This window comes from Caenorhabditis elegans, chromosome III, assembly GCF_000002985.6.
Source record: "Caenorhabditis elegans chromosome III".
Lineage (NCBI taxonomy): Eukaryota > Metazoa > Nematoda > Chromadorea > Rhabditida > Rhabditidae > Caenorhabditis > Caenorhabditis elegans.
Window position 1 is genome coordinate 12,717,627 of NC_003281.10, and position 25,572 is coordinate 12,743,198.

At 35.5% G+C, this 25,572-nt stretch overlaps 1 protein-coding gene and 2 non-coding genes across 6 annotated transcripts in view; all 3 read left to right on the plus strand.

Annotated features, from left to right (window-relative positions):
* The window catches only part of ssl-1 (Helicase ssl-1), a gene marked incomplete at both ends in the record, with an annotated part of 30,156 nt that overhangs the window by 3,061 nt on the left and 1,523 nt on the right, over positions 1 to 25,572 (plus strand). For 2 of the 4 annotated variants that reach the window (NM_001268250.2, NM_001379967.1), the window contains 13 exons: positions 381 to 1,166; positions 1,816 to 2,448; positions 3,646 to 4,476; positions 5,661 to 6,145; positions 8,172 to 9,126; positions 9,604 to 9,687; positions 9,757 to 9,900; positions 14,840 to 15,062; positions 16,410 to 16,696; positions 17,622 to 18,132; positions 20,045 to 20,779; positions 22,358 to 22,605; positions 24,197 to 24,423. In NM_001268250.2, the coding sequence (NP_001255179.1) occupies positions 381 to 1,166; positions 1,816 to 2,448; positions 3,646 to 4,476; positions 5,661 to 6,145; positions 8,172 to 9,126; positions 9,604 to 9,687; positions 9,757 to 9,900; positions 14,840 to 15,062; positions 16,410 to 16,696; positions 17,622 to 18,132; positions 20,045 to 20,779; positions 22,358 to 22,605; positions 24,197 to 24,423 (6,149 nt within the window). Of the gene's footprint in view, positions 1 to 380; positions 1,167 to 1,815; positions 2,449 to 3,645; positions 4,477 to 5,660; positions 6,146 to 8,171; positions 9,127 to 9,603; positions 9,688 to 9,756; positions 11,017 to 14,839; positions 15,063 to 16,409; positions 16,697 to 17,621; positions 18,133 to 20,044; positions 20,780 to 22,357; positions 22,606 to 24,196; positions 24,424 to 25,572 lie in introns of those variants that run through there. The other 2 variants (NM_001268251.3, NM_001379968.1) reach the window with 2 other exon arrangements.
* Y111B2A.35 lies at positions 10,190 to 10,317 on the plus strand. Its single transcript, NR_101866.1, has one exon. It is a non-coding gene; the product is annotated as a small nucleolar RNA Y111B2A.35 (small nucleolar RNA).
* On the plus strand, positions 10,536 to 10,776 carry Y111B2A.36. Its single transcript, NR_101867.1, has one exon. It is a non-coding gene; the product is annotated as a small nucleolar RNA Y111B2A.36 (small nucleolar RNA).

Below are 25,572 nucleotides of genomic sequence, written 5' to 3' on the forward strand. Positions count from 1 at the left end.
TGGGGCACAAATAAAAGTTTCATTTTATGCCCCAAAAACCATAAATGTACTTAAATCAGCGAATAAACGCCTAATCAAAGGCTACAATATTTATTAAAGAGTGATGAATAAATAAAAATTAGGTTCCAGACGTTGCGACACCGAAAAAGTTGGAAAAAATTTTGATTTTAGCTGAAAATGTGCCTTATTTTGCCGCGAACTTTGAACCGCCATAACTTTTTTTGAGAAAGAAATTTTCAGAACGTCTCATTACGAAATTCGGTAGTTTTAAACCAATTTGGGTCTAAAAAGTTTCAAATTCCAATAAAACATACCAAAGTCTTGTGAAATTACAATAAACTATTCCTAAACGTATTATAATCCATTCTCAATTCTTGCAGGAAGCGCATGTATTGGCTCGAATCGCCGAGCTCCGTAAGAACGGCTTATGGTCGAACAGTCGTCTGCCAAAGTGCGTCGAACCTGAACGTAATAAAACGCATTGGGATTATCTACTGGAAGAGGTCAAATGGATGGCAGTTGATTTCCGAACCGAGACGAATACGAAGCGAAAAATCGCCAAAGTTATAGCTCACGCCATTGCGAAACAGCACCGCGACAAGCAGATCGAGATTGAGAGAGCCGCCGAACGGGAGATCAAGGAGAAGCGAAAAATGTGTGCAGGAATCGCGAAGATGGTACGGGATTTCTGGTCGTCTACGGATAAAGTTGTGGATATTCGAGCGAAGGAAGTTCTGGAGTCGAGGCTCAGGAAGGCGAGAAATAAGCATTTGATGTTTGTAATTGGACAAGTCGATGAAATGAGCAATATTGTGCAAGAAGGACTTGTTTCATCGTCGAAATCCCCATCAATTGCATCGGATCGAGATGATAAAGATGAAGAATTCAAAGCACCTGGCTCTGATTCAGAATCTGACGATGAGCAGACAATTGCAAACGCGGAAAAGTCACAGAAAAAGGAAGATGTTCGACAGGAAGTTGATGCTCTTCAAAACGAGGCAACTGTGGATATGGATGACTTTTTGTACACTTTACCGCCGGAATATCTGAAGGCTTATGGTCTGACGCAGGAGGATTTGGAGGAGATGAAGCGCGAGAAATTGGAGGAGCAGAAGGCTCGGAAGGAAGCTTGTGGTGATAATGAGGAGAAAATGGAGATTGATGAAGTTCGTAGGATGCTCCTAAAAAAATTACCTAAAAAAAATCGATTTTCCCTGGAAAAAATCCTCTGGAAATGACCCGAAACGTCATGGCGGCTCGAAATTTTGAAAAAAAAAACCCCCCAAATTTCCAGCTAAAATCTCAAATTTTATTGCATATTTTGGTAGTTCTTTTGTTGTCCGAGGTGCGTTTTTCAGCTGAAAATGTACCTGAATCTGCAAGTAAACGACCAATATATGCAATAAATGATGATAATTAATTTCCGATACTGAAATGTGGGCGAAATTTGAGATTTCGACTGAAAACGTCTTAAAAATCACCCAAAACCCGGCTTTACCGCACGAAGGTTTGAAGAAAATGGCCAATTTTTAGCCAAAATCTCAAATTTCGTCCACTTTTCAGTCAGAAATTAGTTTTTTGAAATTAATTAACACCTTTTATTGCATATTTTCGTCGTTTATTCGTTGATCGAGGTGCTTTTTCGGTCGATGGGTGCACAAATTCGGTAATTGTGCATCCATCGGCTGAAAATGCTCCAGAATTTGCGAATGAACGGTGAAAATTTAAGATTTTAGATTGAAATAAGCCGTTTTTTAGAGAAAATTGGTCGTTTTGAGACATTAAATTCAATTTAAATCCCCTCTTTATTTTCAGAGCCCATCATCAGATGCTCAAAAGCCTTCCACCTCAAGCTCAGATCTCACCGCCGAGCAGCTTCAAGATCCAACAGCTGAAGACGGCAACGGTGATGGTCATGGTGTACTTGAAAACGTGGATTACGTGAAGCTCAACAGTCAGGATAGTGATGAACGACAACAAGAGTTGGCGAATATCGCAGAAGAAGCGCTGAAATTCCAGCCAAAAGGATATACACTTGAGACGACACAAGTCAAGACGCCCGTACCATTCCTGATTCGAGGACAACTGAGAGAATATCAAATGGTTGGATTGGATTGGATGGTTACACTTTATGAGAAGAATTTGAATGGAATTCTTGCCGACGAGATGGGCCTGGGAAAGACGATTCAAACGATTTCCCTGCTGGCTCATATGGCTTGTAGTGAATCGATTTGGGGACCACACTTGATTGTTGTGCCGACGTCTGTCATTCTGAATTGGGAGATGGAGTTCAAGAAATGGTGTCCGGCTCTGAAGATTTTGACGTATTTTGGTACGGCGAAGGAGCGTGCCGAGAAGCGGAAGGGATGGATGAAGCCGAATTGTTTCCATGTGTGCATCACATCATACAAGACGGTTACTCAAGATATTAGAGCTTTTAAGCAGAGGGTGCGTAGAAATTTTGAAGATTTGCGGCGAATTTGGCGAATTTGCATAATTTTTTTAAAACCAATTTTACCGATAATTGCGAAATTTTTCAATTTTATACAGTGGTCGGAAATTGCTATAATTAGTATAATTTTTGCAAAAATTGGTACTTTTTTCGAAATTTTGAACCACCATAAAACATTTTTGAACAATTTTTAAGAGGTTTAATAACGAAATTCGTTCATTTGAACACATTTTGGCGATATGAATCGCCCGAAAATGTCCCCCAATAGACCTAATTTCTTAACAAAAATTTAAAAAAAAATGGCCCAAAATTGTCTCAAAATTTCGAAAAAAAAACCGTAATTTCAGCTGAAATCTCAAAATTTGCCAAATTTTCCGTCTCACGGAGATCAGAAAAAGTTTTTTGCATTTTTTTGTGGTTTATTTTAGCGTTATTTCGTTAATTTAGATACATTTTAGCCCAATTTTTGCAAAAATTATACTAATTATAGCAATTTCTGACCCCTGACAAACTTTGAAATTATCGGTAAACTTGGTATAAATGGTTTTTTTCCAAATTTTTAAAGCGATATTAAAGGTGGAGTACCACAATTTGAGGCTTTGTTTTTTTTTTTGGACCCAAATTGGTCCAAAACTACCGAATTTCGTAATGAGACGCTCTGAAAATTTCTTTCTCAAAAAAAAAGTTACGGCGGTTCAAAGTTCGCGGCAAAATAAGGCCCATTTTCAGCTAAAATCAAAATTTTTTCCCAACTTCTCGGTGTCTCAACGCCTGGAACCTAATTTTTATTTATTCATCACTTTTTAATAAATATTGTGGTCTTTGATTGGGCTTTTATTCGTTGATTTAAGTACATTTATGGTCAGTGGGGCACAAAATGTAACTTTTTTTCCCAAAGACCATAAATGTACTTTAATCAACGAATAAACGCCCAATCAAAGACCACAATATTTATTTAAAAGTAATGAATAAATAATAATTAGGTTCCAGACGTTGCGACACCGAGAAGTTGGAAAATTTTTTTATTTTAGCTGAATAAGGGCCTTATTGTCTCAAACTTTGAACCGCCATAACTTTTTTTTGAGAACGTCTCGTTACGAAATTCGGTAGTTTTGGACCAATTTGGGTCTAAAAAAACAAAGTCTCAAATTTCTTGTTAGAGATTTTTTAAAAATTGATATTTTTTTTTTCAGGCCTGGCAGTACCTAATTCTCGATGAAGCTCAAAATATCAAAAACTGGAAGTCCCAACGTTGGCAGGCTCTTCTGAATGTCCGTGCTCGACGTCGCCTTCTCCTGACCGGAACTCCACTTCAGAACTCTCTAATGGAACTGTGGTCGTTGATGCATTTTTTGATGCCAACAATATTCTCAAGTCATGATGATTTCAAGGATTGGTTCTCGAATCCGTTGACAGGGATGATGGAAGGAAATATGGAATTCAATGCTCCACTAATCGGACGACTTCACAAAGTGCTCCGTCCGTTTATTCTGCGGCGGCTCAAGAAGGAAGTTGAGAAGCAGCTGCCAGAGAAGACTGAGCATATTGTGAATTGTTCGTTGTCAAAGCGGCAGAGATACCTGTACGATGACTTTATGAGTCGTAGATCAACAAAGGAGAATCTAAAGTCTGGAAATATGATGTCGGTGCTCAACATTGTGATGCAACTCCGAAAATGTTGTAATCATCCGAATCTCTTCGAGCCGCGGCCAGTTGTTGCTCCGTTCGTCGTTGAGAAGCTTCAGCTCGATGTTCCGGCTCGTCTCTTTGAAATTTCGCAGCAAGATCCCTCCTCCTCCTCAGCTAGTCAAATTCCGGAAATTTTCAATTTATCCAAAATCGGCTATCAATCTTCCGTTCGATCTGCAAAACCACTCATCGAAGAGCTTGAAGCAATGAGCACTTATCCGGAGCCACGAGCACCAGAAGTTGGCGGATTTCGGTTCAATCGGACGGCTTTTGTTGCAAAGAATCCGCATACGGAAGAGTCGGAGGACGAAGGTGTTATGAGAAGTCGTGTTCTGGTGAATTTTTAGGAAAATTGAGAAAATGATCTAATTGTTGAATTTTTTAAAGAATTTATGGGCCACAAGCCGATTTGCCGGAAATTTTGATTTTTGGCGATTTGCCGAAAATTTTGATTTTTGGCGATTTGCCAGAAATTTTGATTTTTGGCAATTATCCGATTTGCCGGAAATTTTGATTTTTGGCGATTTGCCAGAAATTTTGATTTTTGGCAATTATCCGATTTGCCGGAAATTTTGAATTTTGGCAATTTTCCGATTTGCCGGAAATTTTGATTTTTGGCAATTTGCCGAATTGCCGGAAATTTTGATTTTTGGCAATTTGCCGAATTGCCGGAAATTTTGATTTTTGGGGATTTGCCGGAAATTTTGATTTTTGGCAATTTGCCTATTTGTCGGAAATTTTGATTTTTGGCAATTTGCCGATTTGTCGGAAATTTTGATTTTTGGCAATTTGCCGATTTGCCGGAAATTTTGATTTTTGGCAATTTTCCGATTTGCCAAAAATTTTGATTTTTGGCGATTTGCCGATTTGCCGGAAAAACATTTTGTGAGCCAATTTTCTCGAAATTTGGGCTTCAATATTTTCAAATTATTCCAAATTTTCCACTGATTCCGAATATCTAAGTAAAAAAAAATTCCCTGATTTTATATTTCAGCTTAAAATCGCTAATTTTCGCGTCAGAGACGACGTCATGTGTCGATTTACTGGATTTTTAATCTTTGTCGGATGCTAATTTCCGTTTTTCAACGAGTTTCCTTCATTTCCATCGGTTTTTGACGAAGTTTTCTTTGAAAATATGTTCTTAAGGTCAATTAAACGTTTTATTATCAAAAAAAACTAGCAAAATTGGCTTTAAAAACACATTTTCACAGAAAACTCCGACAAAAACCGACGAAAATGAAGGAAACCCCCCGTTTGAAAACAGAAATTAGCATCTGATAAAGATTAAAATCCCGTAAATCGACACATGGCGTCTGGCGTCTCTGGCACGAAAAGTCGCGATTTTAAGCTGACATACAAAAAAAGAGGGATATATTTTTTTACGAATTTTTCACATAGATATTCGAAATCAGGGGGGAAAATTTGGAGAAATTTGAGAAAATTTCTCAGATTTCGGATTAAAAATATTCAATTTTTGTTTTCTTATATTAAAAAAAAATTAACTTTTATAATTTTTCAGCCAAAACCAATTAATGGAACAGCTCAACCACTTCAAAATGGAAATTCAATACCACAAAATGCTCCAAATCGTCCACAAACTTCATGCATTCGTTCAAAAACCGTCGTAAATACAGTTCCACTGACCATCTCCACCGATCGAAGTGGTTTTCATTTTAATATGGCCAATGTTGGAAGAGGTGTTGTTCGTTTGGATGATTCAGCACGTATGAGCCCACCGCTCAAACGTCAGAAGCTCACCGGAACTGCAACGAATTGGAGTGATTATGTTCCGCGACACGTTGTTGAAAAGATGGAAGAATCGAGAAAAAACCAGCTGGAAATTGTTCGAAGGCGATTTGAGATGATTCGTGCTCCGATTATTCCACTGGAAATGGTTGCGCTGGTTCGAGAGGAAATTATTGCAGAATTTCCACGTTTGGCTGTGGAAGAGGACGAGGTTGTGCAGGAGAGGCTTTTGGAGTATTGCGAGTTGTTGGTGCAAAGGTAGAATTTTGAAAATTATTACTTTGCTTTTTTTTAAACCAAAATTGGCCCAAAACTACCGAATTTCGTAATGAGACATTCTGAAAGCTTCTCAAAAAAAAAGTTTTGGCCGCTCAAAGTTCGGGAAAATAAGGCCCATTTTCAGCTGAAATCAAAATTTTTTCCAACTTCTCGGTGTCGCAACGTCTGGAACTAAAATTTTGGAAAACGAGAAATTTTCCATTTTTTGCAAGCTGAAAAATCAAAGTTTTTTTTTCCTCAAAATTGGACAAACAAAAAAATTTTTTTTTGAAAATTGATCGAAAAAATTCAAAATTTCTATAATTTTTCGATTTTTTAAATAAAACTTTCATCATTTTTCTTCCAAATTTAGTTTTCTCGATTTTAACTTTTTTCAAAAAAAAATTTTTTAATACGAAAAAAATTCAATTTTAGCTCTAATTCTTTTTTAGACCCAAATTGGTCCAAAACTACCGAATTTCGTAATGAGACGTTCTGAACATTTCTCAAAAAAAAGTTATGACGGTTCAAAGTTCGGCAAAATAAGGCCCATTTTCATATAAAATCAAATTTTTTTTCTAACTTCTCGGTGTCACAACGTCTGGAACTTAATTTTTATTTAATTATTACTTTTCAATAAATATTGTGGTCTTTTATTAGGCGTTTATTTGTTGATTTAAGTACATTTATGGTCAAGTGGGGCCCAAATAAAAGTTACATTTTGTGCCCACATGACCATAAATGTACTTAAATCAACGAATAAACGCCTAATCAAAGGCCACAATATTTATTAAAAAGTGTTGAATAAATAAAAATTAGGTTCCAGACATTGTGACACCGAGAAGTTAAAAAAAATTTTGATTTTAGCTGAAAATGGGCCTTATTTTGCTGAACTTTAAACCGCTATAACTTTTTTTTGAGAAATTTTCAGAACGTCTCATTACGAAATTCGGTAGTTTTGGACCAATTTGGGTCTAAAAAAGAATTAGAGCTAAAATTGAATTTTCTTCGTATTAAAAATTTTTTTTTTGAAAAAAGTAAAAATCGAGAAAACTAAATTTGGAAGAAAAATGATGAAAATTTTATTTAAAAAATCGAAAAATTATAGAAATTTTGATCGATTTTTTCGATCAATTTTCAATAAAAAATTTTTTGTTTGTCCAATTTTGAGGAAAAAAAAAACTTTGATTTTTCAGCTTACAAAAAATGGAAAGTTTCTCGTTTTCCAATTTTTTGATGTGGATTTTTATGAGAAAAAATATATAATGTCACAAAAAATAGATTATTATCTAAAAATCGAAAAAATTAAATTTTCCAGTTTTCAGGAAAAAAATCGTTAAGAAATTGTTTTTCCATTAAAGGTGGAGTACCGAATTTTGAGACGCTGCTTTTTTAGACCCAAAATGGTCCAAAACTACCGAATTTCGTAATGATACGCTCTGAAAAATTTTCAAAAAAAAAGTTGTGACCGCTCAAAGTTTTGGAAAAATGGCATATTTTTAGCTAAAATCTCAAATTTTGGCAACTTATCGGTGTCGCAGCGGTTGGAACTTAATTTTTATTTAATTGTCATTCATTAATGCATGTTTTGGCATTTCATTATGTGTTATTTCGTTGATTGAGATGCTTTTTGTGCCTGCATCGACCAAAAAACCATCTCAATCAACGAAATAACACATAATAAAATGCCAAAATATGCATTAAAGGATGATAATCAAATAAAAATTAAGTTTCAACCGCTGCGACACCGCTAAGTTGCCAAAATTTGAGATTTTAGCTAAAAATGGTCCATTTTTCTAAAACTTTGAGCGGTCACAACTTTTTTTTTGAGAAATTTTCAGAGCGTCTCATTACGAAAATTGGTAGGTTCGGACCAATTTGGGTCTAAAAAAGCAGCGTCTCAAAATTCGGTACTTCACCTTTAAAGTTTTCAATTTAAAGTATAAATTATCCAATCAAAAATTGACGAAAAAATTTTTTAAAAATTTTTTCTTCCGAAAAAAAAATTAATTTTAATTTTTGTTAGATTCGGAATGTACGTCGAACCAGTGCTGACCGATGCTTGGCAGTGTCGTCCATCATCGTCTGGTCTTCCATCATATATTCGCAACAATTTATCAAATATCGAGCTGAATTCTCGTTCTCTTCTCCTCAACACCTCCACTAATTTCGATACCCGAATGTCGATCTCACGTGCTCTTCAATTCCCAGAACTCCGTCTGATCGAGTACGATTGTGGAAAGCTTCAGACGTTGGCTGTTCTGCTTCGTCAGTTGTACCTGTACAAGCACAGATGTCTGATCTTCACGCAAATGTCAAAGATGCTCGACGTTCTGCAGACCTTCCTTTCTCATCACGGTTATCAGTATTTCCGCCTCGACGGTACCACTGGTGTCGAACAAAGACAGGCGATGATGGAGCGGTTCAACGCGGATCCCAAGGTGTTTTGCTTCATTCTGTCGACGAGATCCGGTGGTGTTGGAGTCAATCTAACCGGTGCTGACACTGTGATCTTCTACGATTCGGATTGGAATCCGACGATGGATGCTCAGGCTCAGGATAGATGTCATCGTATCGGACAGACGAGGAATGTCTCGATTTATCGATTGATTTCCGAGCGAACAATTGAGGAGAATATTCTGAGAAAGGCAACACAGAAGCGGCGACTTGGAGAGTTGGCAATTGACGAGGCTGGCTTCACACCCGAGTTCTTCAAACAATCTGACAGTATTCGGGATCTTTTTGATGGAGAGAATGTGGAAGTGACTGCTGTGGCAGATGTTGCGACGACGATGAGCGAGAAAGAAATGGAGGTTGCGATGGCAAAGTGTGAAGATGAAGCTGATGTGAATGCGGCGAAGATTGCGGTGGCCGAGGCGAACGTTGATAATGCGGAGTTTGATGAGAAATCATTGCCGCCGATGAGCAATTTGCAAGGAGATGAGGAGGCTGATGAGAAGTATATGGAGTTGATACAACAGGTAAAATTCGGCGGAAATCGGAAATTTTCCCATTTAGAATATCAAATTTTGCCCGATTGTGTCGTTTTTTGATTTTTCGATTTATTCGATTTGTTTTTGAGGGAAAATCGGAAAAATGTTCAGAAAATTAACCATAACATGTGATCTTTTTAAAATCTTAGCGCAAATGTCTTCTAAAAAATAAAGAATGACCAAAAATTTTAAGCTAATTTTTGAAAAACCAAAGAAAAAATTTAGATTTTTCGATGTTTTCCGAGACAAAAAGACAAAAACGGAAATTGTCGAAAATGAATGAAATTTTTAATTTTTCAGCAAAAAAAAAATAGTACTTAATTTTAAAAAATGTGATCATTTCGGTAGGAAAATCTGGAAAAATCGATTTTCAAACAAAAAAAAACCGAGCCTCTACAATCTTTTTTTTTCCCGAAATCTCCAGAACTTCTCACAATAACAACTATATAAATTTCAAAATTTCAGCTCAAACCAATCGAACGATATGCCATTAACTTTCTTGAGACACAGTACAAGCCAGAATTTGAGGAAGAATGCAAAGAGGCAGAGGTATATTATTCCATTCATCTGACTTTTTTTTTTTTTTTTTAAATTTAAATTTCACCAAATTAATTACAGGCTCTTATCGACCAAAAACGCGAAGAATGGGACAAAAATCTCAACGATACCGCCGTCATTGACCTCGACGATTCGGATAGTCTGCTGCTCAACGATCCTTCGACTTCTGCCGATTTTTATCAGAGCTCAAGTCTTTTAGACGAGGTACGCGATCGTCGTCGTCGCAGCAGCAGCCTTCTCCAAAAAGCCGCTCAAAAACCGGCAAAAAAGCCTCAAAACTTCCAAATTCGTGCTCGCTCCCCGTCTAAGCGTAAATCTCAGGCTCCTTCCTTCGATCCATATGTTTCGTACGCACCGCACGCGCTCGCTTCTCCCCCGGATTCCCCGCGTAAGAGAAGATCACGTGGTGCGCGTAGTTTAGGTAGTGGTGGTGGTGGTGGTGGTGGTAGTAGATCTGTTGGAAGACCTGCCCGCCGATCAGTGAAGAAAGAAGAATCAGATGATGATGATGAGGATTATTGCCAAGAAGAGGAAGTGAAGCGAAATCCGGCAGAAAAGGTCCCGCCGAAAAGAAAACGAGTTGTGTTTGTGGAACCTCCAGAGGTGAAGCCGCCGGAGCCGAAAAAACGAGTTGTTGTTCCTGCTCCATCATCATCATCATCAGCTCTAACTACTCTTCCACAACAAGGACCGCTGATTTCGTTGCCAAAAGCTGTGCCAGTTGTACCTCGGCCCCAACAACAAGCACCACCACAGCTCATCAAAAAGCACCAGCAGACTCTGATGCCTGTGAAGGTGCTCAAGATTAGTGGTGGTGGTGGTGGTACTCCAGGACCATCCAGTGTATCGCCAGGTCCATCAATCCTCCGAAGAACCGTTGTTCCAGGCATAGGCGCTGGTGGTGTTGGACGCCTACCGCTTGTCAGAATGCCTGTTCGCCCTCCATTTCCTGGCTCGCAAGCTCCTGCTCCACCGCTGAGAAGTGGTGTTGCTCCAACAGCTCCTGCAGCAGCTCCACGCCAGTTCGTCGTTCCGTCGTCGAGAGTTCGAGTTATCACGACGAGAACTCCGGTCGCCACCACCATGGTGCAACAACAACAAAGCCCGAGCCCGTTGATGTTTCCAGTCCGGGTTGTGCAAAGGCCCGGGCCATCTGGACCACCACCACCTGGACCTCCAGATCGCCCAGGATTTGGAATCTATGAGAAGCCGAGATTCTCACTTGGATCACGAAGAAGCCGTGGAGATTCGGGCCCGGAAGATCCGGCGCCACCACAGCCACCACCACCCACCACTTCTAGGCCACCGCCACAAGCCTAGGCGCTAGGATTTTCCTTTTTTTTTTGTTGATTTTTGCTCTTTTTTTGCTCTCTCATGATTTTATAATCTCATTTTGCTTTAATATTTCCATTTTTTTGGATGTGTGGAATTTTTTTTTTTGAAAATCGGGAAAAAACGAAAAATTTGAACTTTTTGGTGATTTTCAGAGAAAAATCCGTTTTTAAATGAAAAAATCGGAATAATTCAGATTTTTCGAAAAAAAAAACCGAGAAAATTTCAAATTTTCAGTTTTTTTTTTCAAAAAATCGAAAAAAAAAGTAAATTTTCAGAATTATCAGCCAAGTTTTTGCGATTTTTTGAAAAATTTCAATTTTTGGCAATTTTTGGGAAAAAATCAATTTTTAATTCAGAAAATTGGAAAAATTAAGATTTTTCGAAAAAAAAAACGAAGAAAGTTTCAAATTTTTAGCTTTTTTCAAAAAATCGAAAATCGGAATTTTTTTAATTTTTCGAATAAAAAAAATCGAAGAAATTCCAAAACTTTGCGTTTTTTCTTGAAATTATCTGAAAACCGGAATTTTTTTTCAAAATTCGCCATTTTTTGCGAATTTTTGTAATCTTTTTCCGAGAAAACTCGATTTTTTAAATCTTAATAATTCAGATTTTTCGATTTTCTTTTGTTCCAAAAAGTCAAAAACCGAACAATTATTTATTTCAAAAACTCTAAAAATTTTCAATTTTTTGGAAATTTTCGGGTATAAAAAAAACCCATTTTTAAATCAAAAAATCGGAAATTTTTGTGATTTTTCGATTTTTTTCACTCCAAAAAAATTCCACACAGCAAAAAATAAACTCCGCGCATTTTTGAGCGCACCTTTCAATGTTTTAATTCTTATCACGACGTCAAAATTCGGTTATTTTTCACACACACACATTTTCCTCCCGAGCGGTTCTTTTTTTCATGAGTTCTCCCATGTTTTGTTTTTATATTTGAGACATTTTTTTTTGTTGATAAGTTTCAACTTCTTCTTCTTCTTCTGACTATAAACGTTTTTCTCCATGTTTTTTGCCTGTTTTCTGCCGATTTTTTGACACCCAAAATTTTTTTTCATTTTCGCTCGAAAATGCACGTCGTTGGCTCTAGCTTTGGCAAGTTTTTAACACTGATTTTCTGGTTTTTTTTTTTTTTTGCAGAATTTTTCAGAGATAGGGGGCTCATTCCAGCAGGGTTTCCCACTATATTTCGCATTTTTTCCAAAAATTTTTGTATTTTCAAAAATTTCCAAAAAGAAAGGGGTTTTCTTTACCAAATTTTTCTCGCCACTTTTGGCTTAATTTTGGCTTTAGAGATTCGATCGAAAAAATTGCGAAAGTGGCGAGAAATCTCACTGGTTTGATGTTTGACCCCCTACTATAGAAAATTTGAAAAAAAAAAAAAAAAAAAAAAACTAGACGAAATTTGTGGAAATCTTGCTGGAGTTTGACGAGTCGATGGTGGATTTTTCTTGAAACGAATGAAACGGTGATTTTGGATCGGAGAAATATGGCGAAAAATGGTGAGAAATGACGAGGAGGAGGAAGAAGCTGAAAATCTGGAGGAACAAAAATTGTGTGGAAGTCTCGGGAAGAAATTAGAATTGAAATTTTAAAGTGTTCTGAGAATTTTTTGTGTGAAATTTTTTTAAATCTGTAGATCAAATATCAAAAAAAAAAATCAGAACTATTACGTGTTTATCCACAAAGATGAGAAAAATCGCCATATCTGGCGCGCAAATGAACCCGCGGGAAGAGACAAAACTACTGTAGTTTTTAACCAATTTGTGTAGATTTACGAGCTATTGCGTCATCGAATTGAATTTAATTTTCAGGCGTTTCACACGTTTTTATATTGAAATTTATCTATTTATTGAATCAATCTTAAAAGAAAACACAAAAAATTTTTTTTAAAAATTGCGGCTCAAAATTAAATTCAATTCGATGACGCAATAGCTCGTAAATCTACACAAATTGGTTAAAAACTACAGTAGTTTTGTCTCTTCCCGCGGGTTCATTTGCGCGCCAGATATGGTGATTTTTCTCATCTCTGGATAAACACGTAATAACATTTCTCGGCACAATAAATTTTTGCTGAAACAAGTGCGCGCCTTTGAAGAGTACTGCAATTTCAAACACGGTTTTTTGGTTGGAAAGCACAGTACTTTTTCAAAGGTGCACACCTTCTCGAATTTCTCTTCGTGTCGAGACCAAGAATGCCATTTTTCGATTTTTAAAAAATCAAAAAAAAAATTACCTTTTTAAAGGTGGAGTACCGAAATTTGAGACTTTGTTTTTTTCGGCCCAAAATGGTCCAAAACTACCGAATTTCGTAATGAGACGTTCTGAAAATTTCTCAAAAAACAACGTTATGGCGGTTTAAAGTTCAGCAAAATAAGGCCCATTTTCAGCTAAAATCAAAATTTTTTCCCAGCTTCTCGGTGTCACAACGCCTGGAACCTAATTTTTATTTATTCATCACTTTTTGATAAATATTGTGGTCTTTTATTAGGCGTTTATTTTATTGATTTAAGCTTATTTATGGTCTTTGTGGCGTTACATTTTGTACCCTAAAAACCATAAATGTACTTAAATCAACGAATAAACGCCTAATCAAAGGCTACAATATTTAGTAGAAAGTGATAAATAAATAAAAATTAGGTTCCAGACGTTGCGACACCGAGAAGTTGGCGAAAACTTTGATTTTAGCTAAAAATAAGCCATTTTCCCAAAACTTTGAGCGGTCATAACTTTTTTTTGAGAAAGAAATTTTCAGAATGTCTCATTACGAAATTCGGTAGCTTTGGGCCATTTTGGGCCGAAAAAGCAAAGTCTCAAATTTCAGCACTCCAACTTTAGCCTTTACCTTGGTGAAATTTTTTAATCTGTAGTATACTTTATTTTTGGCCGACTTTTTGAACACAAATTCGGTGTTAGTTTAAAAAAACAATCAAAACTAACATATTATCCAGACGCGAAATTTTTGTCGGTTTTCTTCGCGCCAAAAAGTACGGTAACAGGTTTCGGCACGATACATTTTTGTTAAAAGGTGCTGCTCCTTTGAAGAGTGTCTAATAATTTTCAACTTTCGTTTCTGTTGGAATTTTCTTCAATTTTTCATAGATGTTTTCGATGAAACAAAAAATTAACACAAAATCGTCGTGTCGAGACCCGAAAAAATTTTGCGTCTGTGCAACAAACCCGGAAAATTAAAGTAGCATATTGATCCAAATTGCCGATTTGCCGGAAATTTTGATTTTCGGCAATATACCGATTTGCCGGAACATTTGATTTTCTGGAATATACCGATTTGCCGGAATTTTTGGTTTTCGGAAATTTGCCGGAAATTTAGAATTCCGGCAATATGCCGATTTGCCGGAAATTTTGATTTTCGGCAATATGCCGATTTGCCGGAAATTTTGATTTTCGGCAATATACCGATTTGCCGGAACATTTGATTTCCGGCAATATGCCGATTTGCCGGAATTTTTGATTTCCGGCAATATGCCGATTTGCCGGAAATTTTGATTTTCGGCAATATACCGATTTGCCGGAACATTTGGTTTCCGGCAATATGCCGATTTGCCGGAATTTTTGGTTTTCGGAAATTTGCCGGAAATTTAGAATTCCGGCAATTTGCCGATTTGCCGGAAATTTTGATTTCCGGCAATATGCCGATTTGCCGGAAATTTTGGTTTTCGGAAATTTGCCGGAAATTTAGAATTCCGGCAATATGCCGATTTGCCGGAAATTTTGATTTCCGGCAATATGCCGATTTGTCAGAAGAAATCGTTTGTCACCCACACGTGTATTGATTTGATTTTTCTAGATAAAATTCTACGACGAGCTGGACGATATCATGCCAATCTGGCTTCCACCATCACCACCAGATTCGGATGCGGATTTCGACTTGAGAATGGAAGATGATTGTCTCGATCTGATGTATGAAATTGAACAAATGAACGAGGCTCGCCTACCACAAGTTTGTCATGAAATGAGACGTCCGTTGGCTGAAAAACAGCAGAAACAGAACACGTTGAATGCGTTTAATGGTAATATTTTCAAAAAAAAATTTTTTTGAAAAAATTCAATTAAATTCGATTTTGAGCAATTTTTATCGTGAAGATTGCATAATTTTGAGATTTTGCGCCAAGATTTTTGTTAAATTGAAAAAAAGAGATGTGCGCCTTTATGGAGTACTGTAGTTTTGAAAATTGAAATTACAGTACTCTGTTTAAAGGCGCACACATGTATTACGTAGCGAAAAGAAAAGTACAGTAATTAGTTAAATAAGACTACTGTAGCGCTTGTGTCGATTTACGGGCTCTGAATTTTATATGAATTTTTGAAAACTAGAAACATCTCAAATTGCATAAAATTACCATTTGAACCTCCCGCCAAGTGATTTTGTTCGACGGGGCGCGCTTGCACGTTTTCTATTTTAATTTAATTCAATTTTTTTTGCTTAATTCTCACCGATTTTTCATGTTTTCAGTTTGATTTTGATGGAAATTTGGAGACAATATCAACATAAATGCTTTTCAATCGAAAATGTGCATTTATATTGACATTTTCTCCGAATTTCCATCAAAATTAAACTGAAAACACGAAAAATCGGTGAGAATTAAGCGAAAAAATTGAGTTAAATGAAAATAGAAAACGTGCAAGCGCGCTCCATCGAACAAAATCAATTGGCGGGAGGTTCAAATGGGAATTGTATGCAATTTTCAAAAGGTCGTATAAAATTTTGAAGAAAGCAAATTAAATTTAAAAAATCGAGCTCGTAAATCGACACAGGCGCTAATTTTCAAAAAAATAAAATGACACCCAAAAAATCATAAGAAAATCATAAATAAATATTACGGGAACACAAAACTCAGAGAACCCGTATTGCACAACATATTTGACGCGCAAAATATGAAATATCTCGTAGCGAAAAGAAAACTACCGTAATTTAAAAACATTTAAATGACTACTGTAGCGCTTGTGTCGATTTACGAGATCTCGATTTTCTAAATAAATTTTTTAAAAAATGATGTCAGCGATATTCCATTTGACTTTGTTTCTTCGTATTATTTTCTCATTTTTGCTTGATTTTATTTAATTTTATAATTTTATTTAAAATCAAGCAAAAACGAGAAAATAATACGAAGAAACGGAGTTAAATGGAATATCGCTGACATAATTTAAAAAAAAAATTTAATTAGAAAATCGAGATCCCGTAAATCGACACAAGTAGTCATAGTACAGTAGTCATTTAACTAATTACTGTACTTTTCTTTTCGCTGCGAGATATTTCATATTTTTATTCATATTTTTATTTATTTTCATATTTTTATATATATATATATATATATATTTCTTGGCGTTCTAATGCAGTTTCTCTCAATTAATTCCAGACATTCTATCGGCAAAAGAAAAGGAATCGGTGTACGATGCGGTCAACAAGTGCCTTCAAATGCCACAATCCGAAGCGATCACAGCAGAATCTGCAGCGTCTCCAGCATACACGGAACACTCATCATTCTCGATGGATGATACAAGCCAGGATGCGAAGATTGAGCCAAGTTTGACTGAAAATCAACAACCCACCACCACCGCCACTACTACTACTACAGTACCCCAACAACAACAACAACAGCAGCAGCAAAAATCGTCGAAAAAGAAGAGAAATGATAATCGAACGGTACGGAGGTTACTAGCGAACAATTTCAAGAAATTTTGAATTTGTGAAAATTCAATTCCGGCAATTTTTCGATTTGCCGGAACTTTTAATTTTCGCCGAATTGTCAATTTGCCGGAAATTTTGATTTCCGCCGAATTGTCGATTTGCCGGAACTTTTCATTTTCGGCAAATTTTCGATTTGCCGGAACTTTTAATTTTTGACAAATTGTCGATGTGCCGGAAATTTTGATTTTCGACAATTTGCTGATTTGCCGGAAATTTCAATCCCAACAATTTTCCGATTTGCCGGAAATTTCAATCCCAACAATTTTCCGATTTGCCGGAAATTTCAATCCCAACAATTTTCCGATTTGCCGGAAATTTCAATCCCAACAATTTTCCGATTTGCCGGAAATTTCAATCCCAGCAATTTTCCGATTTGCCGGAAATTTCAATTCCGGCAATTTTTCGATTTGCCGGAACTTTTCATTTTCGGCAAAGTGTCGATTTGCCGGAACTTTTCATTTTCGCCGAATTGTCGATTTGCCCGAACTTTTAATTTTTGACAAATTGTCGTTTTGCTGGAAATTTTGATTTTCGACAATTTGCCAATTTGCCGGAACTTTTAATTTTTGACAAATTGTCGATTTGCCGGAAATTTTGATTTTCGACAATTTGCCAATTTGCCGGAACTTTTCATTTTTGCCAAATTGTCGATTTGCCGGAAATTTTAATTCCGGCAATTTTGCGATTTGCCGGAAATTTCAATTCCGGCAATTTAAAAACACTAAAAACCAAAAATTTTCGGTTTTCCCGTTTTTCGATGTTTCAGCTTTTCTCAAAAAATTGCGATTCCCCGAAAAATCGAAACAATTTTCGGGGTTAAAACCGGGAAATTCCTAAATTCCTATTTAAAAGAATTGAAAAAAAACTCTCAAAATTCCAGGCTCAAAATCGAACAGCTGAAAATGGTGTGAAACGAGCGACAACTCCACCACCATCATGGCGTGAAGAGCCAGATTATGATGGAGCCGAATGGAATATAGTTGAAGATTATGCACTACTTCAAGCAGTTCAAGTCGAATTTGCAAATGCTCATTTAGTCGAAAAATCGGCGAATGAGGGAATGGTGTTGAACTGGGAATTCGTGTCGAATGCCGTTAATAAGCAGACAAGATTTTTCCGCTCGGCCCGTCAATGCTCAATTCGATATCAAATGTTTGTTCGGCCAAAAGAGCTCGGACAGTTGGTGGCTTCTGATCCGATTTCCAAGAAAACGATGAAAGTCGACCTATCGCATACTGAATTATCTCATTTGAGAAAAGGACGAATGACTACGGAGAGCCAATATGCTCATGATTATGGAATATTGACTGATAAGAAACATGTGAATAGATTTAAAAGTGTTCGAGTGGCGGCAACACGGAGACCTGTTCAGTTTTGGAGAGGCCCTAAAGGTAGAGGAGGATGGCTTCATAATAGTCACTGCAACTTTTTCCTCACGAGGGACGAGAAAAAGTGGTTTCTAGGCCATGGCCGAGGTGCCGACAAGTTTCAGCGGCCATTTATCTTGCTTTGTTTTCCGCCCGTTTTCTTTCGTTTTTCACCGATTTTTTTCGTTTTTTCTTAATAAAACTGATAAATAAATATTTTTTGCAGATGCTAAAAAAATTTCCAAGTAAAAAAATCATGTATTCAGTGGGCATGCAGCGGTGAAAGTGGGCATTGTAATATGATGGATTACGGGTATACAAAACCTAAACTTTTTCTGAAACATGATACATGTGCTGCTTAAATGCTGAGACTACCTGATTTTCATAACGAGACCGCTGAAAAAGTTTTGAGGTTTCCAAAATTCAACTTTTTTGGTGAAAAAGTCGAGATTTTCGCACAAAAAGTTGAATTTTGAAAACCTCAAAACTTTTTCAGCGGTCTCGTTATGAAAATCAGGTAATTTCAGCATCTAAGCATCATATGTATCATGTTTCAGAAAAGTTTAGGTTTTGTATTCCCGTAATCCATCTATTTACATTGACCACTTTCACCGCTGCTTGCCCACTGAATACATAATTTTTTCACTTGGAAATTGTTTTAGCATCTGGAAAAAGTATTTATTTATCAGTTTTAATAAGAAAAAACGGGAAAAAGCTGTGAAAAACAAAAGAAAACAGGCGGAAAACAAAGCAAGATAAATGGCCGCTGAAACTTGTCGGCCCCTCGGCCATGGCCTAGAAACCACTTTTCTTCGTCCCTCGTGAGGAAAAAGTTGCAGTGATAGTCTAAAATTCGGAGGAATTTTTTAAAATTGGAAAAAATTGTTAAATTTTTTTTTTCTGGAAATTGGAAAATCACAAATTTTCGATTTTTGTTTGTTAAAAAAAAAAAGAAAATTGGCATAATAAAACATTTCTTTTTTTTTTGAAAATTGGGAACTTCTTAATATCAGATTTTTTAAGTAAGATTTTTTTGATTTTCCGGAAATTCGGAAAACCTGAAAATTTTCAACATTTCAAAATAAAAATTTCCGTTTTTTTTTTCTGAAAATCTCCAACAAAAAAAGGTCAAATCGTCAGAATTATTGTTGGAAGTGGCGGTTTTTCACGATTAGAGTTCAGTATTTTTTCTTCTGAATTTCAAATTTGAAAAAAAATCGAATAAACTGTAGAAAAATGATAGAAAATTAACAAAAATTCTGATTAAAGGTAAAGGGAAAATAGACCGTAATGACCGAATATAACTGTTGAAAATATCAACAAAAAAAATTCTGAATTTTTTGTGACTTTTTCAATTTTTCAAGAATAAAAAAAACGACCGAATAAAATATTTGAATTCCCGCGCAAATGAGTGACTGGTTCTGGCCAATTTACAGTCTTTTTATAAAAGAAAAAATCTAGAAAAACCGGCGAATTTAGCCAGAAAACGCAAAAAATTAAAAATGACGTCACTCATTTGCGCGCGGAATACAAATTTAATTAGGCCGTTTCTTTGATTTTTGAAAAATTGAAAAAACCATTAAAAAATTTAGAAATTTTTTTGAATTTTTTACAGTTTTTTATTCGGTCATTATGGGGTTATTCAAGTAGTGTCGGAAAATTAAAAAGTGTAGAAAAATTACGTCACAACTCTGTATTCAAGTATATAAAAACATGTATTTAAATACATTTTGCTACATTACTTGAATAACCCCATTAGGGTTTATTTTCTTTAGAGCAAAAAAAAACATGTTTGGCTCTACTCCACCTTTAAATGAAAAAATCGACAATTTGTGATTTTGCAATTTCCAGAAAAAAAAGAAAAAAGTTGCTTTTTGGAAAAAACCAAAAAAAGCCATTTGAAAAATTTTATTTTCCAAAAAAAATTATTTTGCAGCTCTAGAATCTCGAAATCTGCAATCTCTAAACGGCGGAATGCCACCACGACACGAGTCGAGACTCGCCGAATTCGACGTAAAAACCAATATTCGCCTGGACGCCGAGGACATTGTCACAATGTCCGACGAGTCGATTGTCGCCTATGAAGCGAGCAAGAAGAAGCTACTGGCCAGTCGTCAAACAAAACCCTCACCACGTCAAGATGTCCGATTCCATACGCTGGTTCTTCGGCCGTATACCGTACCTGTGACAACTGAGTACTCGGCTGCACCTTCTCGTCGTGAAATGCGCATCGCTGTTCCACCGCTTCAGCCTTCGGCTTTATCTACGATTTCCTCAGTTGCTGCTGCTGCCACGTCTGGGCCACTACCATCAATTCAGCATTTGCAGTCGTCGTCTACGGGCTTGGGATCTCAGCAAAATTTGCAAAATTCGCATAATTCTGAGCAAAGAAATAATGTGCAAAATATGCATCAAAATCAATATAATTCAAGTCAAAATCCGCCAATACCTATCCGACAAATCGGAGCAGCATCATCACACCAACATGATCAAGGATCTCAGGGGCCTGGGGGAAAACCACAAGCCTATCACCTGGTGCAACAGGGATCACAGCAACAGCAGCAGCAGCAGCAGCAGGCGACGTTACAGCGAAGAAATGCGGCGGCGGCGGCAGGGTCGAATGTGCAGTTTATTCAGCAGCAGCAGCAGCAGCAGCAATCGGGTAAAAATTGTATGGATTTATAGGAAATTATATGAATTTGCGCGGGGATAGCCCCGGCGAAAAACGGGAAAAAGCGACAATTTAAAAAAAAATCGTGTGAAAATCTCAATTTTTTACAATTTTGAAAGTAATTTTTTATTGAAAAAAGTGGAATTTAGGCATTCATCCAGAGCAGGGCTGGGACCAAAAAAAATTTTTGGACCAAAAACCAAAAAACAAAAAATTGAAATTTCCGAAAAATCAACTTAAGCATCAAAAATTTTTTGTTTTTTTTTTTGTTTTTTGGTTTTTTTTGGTATTTTGACGAAAAAACGATTTTTTGGTTTTTTGGTTTTTCGAGACCAAAAAAACCAAAAAATCCAAAAAAATGTTTGCCGTGTCTAGTCTCGACCTAGACACGGCAAACATTTTTTTTTTTTGGATTTTTTGGTTTTTTTGGTCCCGAAAAACCAAAAAAACCAAAAAATCGATTTTTCGTCAAAATACCAAAAAAAAACAAAGAATTCCCAGCCCCTTTCGCCAAAATTGCCGGATATTTTCAAACCTCAAAAAAAATTTATAAAGGTGGACTACATCCTGTGGGGAAATTGCTTTAAAACATGCCTATGGGCTCACAATGACCGAATATCATGATTAAAAAATTCAACAAAAAAATTACTAGATTTTATGTGATTTTTTGAAAATTAAAAAAATCTCAGTTTTCAACCTAATTCCTATTTGAATTTCCGCCAATTTGATTTGTTCGATGGAGCGCGCTTGCTTTATTTTTTTTTATTCATTGATTTTATTTTTATTAGCATTATTTCACTGATTTTCTTCATTTTTTGTGTGTTTTTGGTGGGAATTGAAATGAAAAAAAACAAGATAAATGCAGAAAGTCTGTTAAAAGGTCATTGAAAATGCTTAAAACGGCAACAAGCTTGAAATTTGTATATTTTACACAGTTTTACGCATTTTCAATGACTTTTTAACAAACTTTCCGCATTTATCTTGTTTTTTTCAGTTCAATTTCCATTAAAAAACACACAAAAAAAAATGAAGAAAATCAGTGAAATAAGGTTAATAAATAAAATAAATGAATAAAAATGATGCAAGCGCGCTCCAACGAACGAATTCAATTGGCGGAAATTCAAATATGGAATTAGGTGAAAACTGAGATTTTTTTTTCAATTTTCAAAAAATCATATAAAATCTAGAACCATTTTTTGAATTTTTTAATCATGATATTCGGTCATTGTGACCCCATAGGCGTGTTTTAAAGCAATTTCCCCACAGGGTGTAGTCCACCTTTGACGAGGTTTGAAAATGTCCGGCAATTTTGCCGAAATTGCCGGAAACTTGAGATTTTTCAGTGAAAAATTCCAAATTTCATGTGGAAAACTGTTTTTTTGTTTTTTGGAAAATGCAACAAAAAAAACTATTTGGCGCGAAAACGCGGATAGTTTTGCCAATTTTCAAGGATTTTCCGCTATTTTTAATGTTTTTATGCCGAATTTTACTTTAAAAAATCATAATTATTCGGAAAATGCTCGAAGAGCATTTCCAATTGTCTGTGGAGCGCGTTTGACTAATCAGATAATATTCCAGGCGGTCAAGGACAAAGCTTCGTTGTCATGGGCTCGCAGAGCTCATCAAATGATGGACAAGGTGGAGCATCGACCGTCGGAGGAGGAGGAGGAGGATCACAACAGCCTCACCAGCAGCAGCAGCAGCAGCCACAACAAAGAATACAGTACATTCCACAAGTTACCGGTAGCGGAAATAACGGTGGAGGTGGTGGAAGAGGAGGCTACGGTAGTACACTGGTCATGCCAAGAGGAGGACGTGTTGTCAGGGTTGGTAGAAATACAAAATCGCGAAAAAACGGCATTTCCGGCTTCCCGACCAATCAGCGATTTGCTCCGCCCACTTTCGGACCAATCCGCTGACCGAGGCATTTGATTGGTTTGAAATTGGGCGGAGCAGCGAATTGCTGATGCGAAATACGGGAAGTTCTCATTTTGATGGAAATTCTGCAAAATTCTTTAAAAAAAACAAAATCTTCTCAAATTCGGAAAAAATCACAAAGGAAATCGAAGAAAATCGCGATTTTTGATTCCCCGACCAATCAGCGATTTGCTCCGCCCACTTTTGAACCAATCAGCGTTCGAGGCATTTGATTGGTTCAAAACTGGGCGGAGCAGCGAGTTGCTGATTGGATTTTTCAGTTTTTAAATTTTTAAAGCTTTTTTTAACGGAAAAATTCGAGAAAACCATAGATTTTGATGAGAAATGATGAAAATTTTCATGAAAAAATGGAAAAATGATTGGAAATTAATCAAAAAATCTTGAAAAAAAATTTTTTTTCAGAGAAAATGCTTCATTTTTGGCTCTGAAACGCCTCTTTTTTATTTGTGCCTCCCCGACCAATCAGCAATTTGCTCCGCCCACTTTTGAACCAATCAGCGACCGAGCGATCCGATTGGTTTGAAATTGGGCGGAGCTAAAATGATTTTAAAAAAATTCCCGATTTGTTTAATCTAGAAATTTAGAAAAAAGAAATATAGAAAAAAAATAGAAAAAAATTAAAAAAAAAAAAACAAAAAATCGGAAAACGTCGGAAAATATTACGAAAAAAATTTTTTTAATTGATTTTTTTTCGAAAAAAACTAAAATTTTAACCAAAAATTCAAAGAAAAAATTTGTTTTTGATTTTTTTTTCGAAAAAAAAAAAAATTTTAACCAAAAATTCAAAAAAAAAATGTTTTTCTTGATTTTTTTCCAAAAAAACTAAAATTTTGACCAAAAATTCAGCAAAAAAAAAATTTTTTAATTGATTTTTTTTTCGAAAAAAAATAAAATTTTAACCAAAAATTCAAAAAAAAAATTTTTTATTGACTTTTTTCGAAAAAAACTCAAATTTTAACCAAAAATTCAAAAAAAAAAATTTTTTTTTTGATTTTTTCCGAAAAAAACTAAAATTTTAACCAAAAATTCAAAAAAAAAATGTTTTTCTTGATTTTTTTCCAAAAAAACTAAAATTTTGACCAAAAATTCAGCAAAAAAAAAATTTTTTAATTGATTTTTTTTTCGAAAAAAAATAAAATTTTAACCAAAAATTCAAAAAAAAAATTTTTTATTGACTTTTTTCGAAAAAAACTCAAATTTTAACCAAAAATTCAAAAAAAAAAATTTTTTTTTTGATTTTTTCCGAAAAAAACTAAAATTTTAACCAAAAATTCAAAAAAAAATTTTTTATTGATTTTTTTCCAAAAAAACTAAAATTTTGACCAAAAATTCAGCAAAAAAAAAATTTTTTAATTGATTTTTTTTCGAAAAAAACTAAAATTTTGACCAAAAATTCAACAAAAAAAAAATTTTTTATTGATTTTTTTCGAAAAAAACTAAAATTTTGACCAAAAATTCAACAAAAAAAAATTTTTCCAGCCAGCGGGAACTCTACCAGGCGGTGGACGTCTGTATGTCGATCATAACCGTCATCCATATCCAATGTCGTCAAATGTTGTGCCAGTACGTGTTCTACCAGCCACGCAACAAGGACAACAACGAATGATGACAGGACAACGTCGTCCGGCTCCAGCGCCCGGTACTGTCGCCGCAATGGTGTTGCCGAATCGAGGAGCTGGTGGAATTCCGCAAATGCGCAGTTTGCAGTGAGTTTTGCACGGAAATTGGACGATTTTCAGCGAAATTTTCGGGAAAAATGGCTATTTTGTGTTTGAAATTGCGAAATTTCACGATTTCGTCTTAAATACGGTGCCAACCTACCCCATGACGGTTTGATCTACAAAAAACGCGGGAATTTTTCACACAAAAATATGTGAGACGTCTGCACGTTCTTAACCAATCGGTTGAAAACTCTGCCGCATTTTTGTAGATCTACGGTAGATCACTGCAGATTTTAAGAGAGAAAAATAAATAAATAATCCCACAAGGTTTTTAAAATTTTTTTTTCAATCGTAAAAAATAGCGAAAAATTGTTTTTCGCGTCGAGACCCTACGCACATTTTTTTGCAATTTTCGCTTCAAAATTACGGTACCGGGTCTCGACACGACATTTTTATTGTGTAAAATACACAATTTTTTGGAATTTTCATCGATTCGAATTTAAATATTTTTAAATGATTTAATTAATTCTTAACGAAAAAAAAAAAGTTCGAAACTGCAGTACTCTTTAAAGGCGCACACATGTATGTATTTATAAAAAATGTCGTGTCAAGACCGTACTTTTGGCTCACAAATTGCAAAATATTGCGGAATTTTTTTTAATTTTAGATAAAAAAAAACATGAAAAATCTATGGAAACTAAACTTATAATTTAAAAAAAAATTTTTTTAAGGTGGACTACGCTCAGTGGGGAAATTGCTTTAAAACACGCCTATGAGGCCCCAATGACTGAATATCATGATTAAAACAATCAAAAAAAATTTTCTAGATTTTATATGATTTTTTGAAAATTGGAAAAATCACAGTTTTCACCTAATTCTTTTTGAATTTCCGCCAATTGGATTAGTTCGGTGGAGCGCGCTTACATTATTTTTAATTATTTATTTTATTTATTCTCGTTATTTGACTGATTTTCTTCATTTTTTGTGTGTTTTCCTCGGAAAAAGGAAGAAATAAACAAGACAAATGCAAAATGTTTGTTAAAAAGTAATTGAAAATGCGTAAAACTTTGATATTCTGAGTTCCGACGACAACAAGCCTGAAATTAGTATATTTCACAGTTTTTCTCATTTTCAATTACTTTTTAACAAACATTTTGCATTTGTCTTGTGTATTTCTTCCATTTTCCGAGGAAA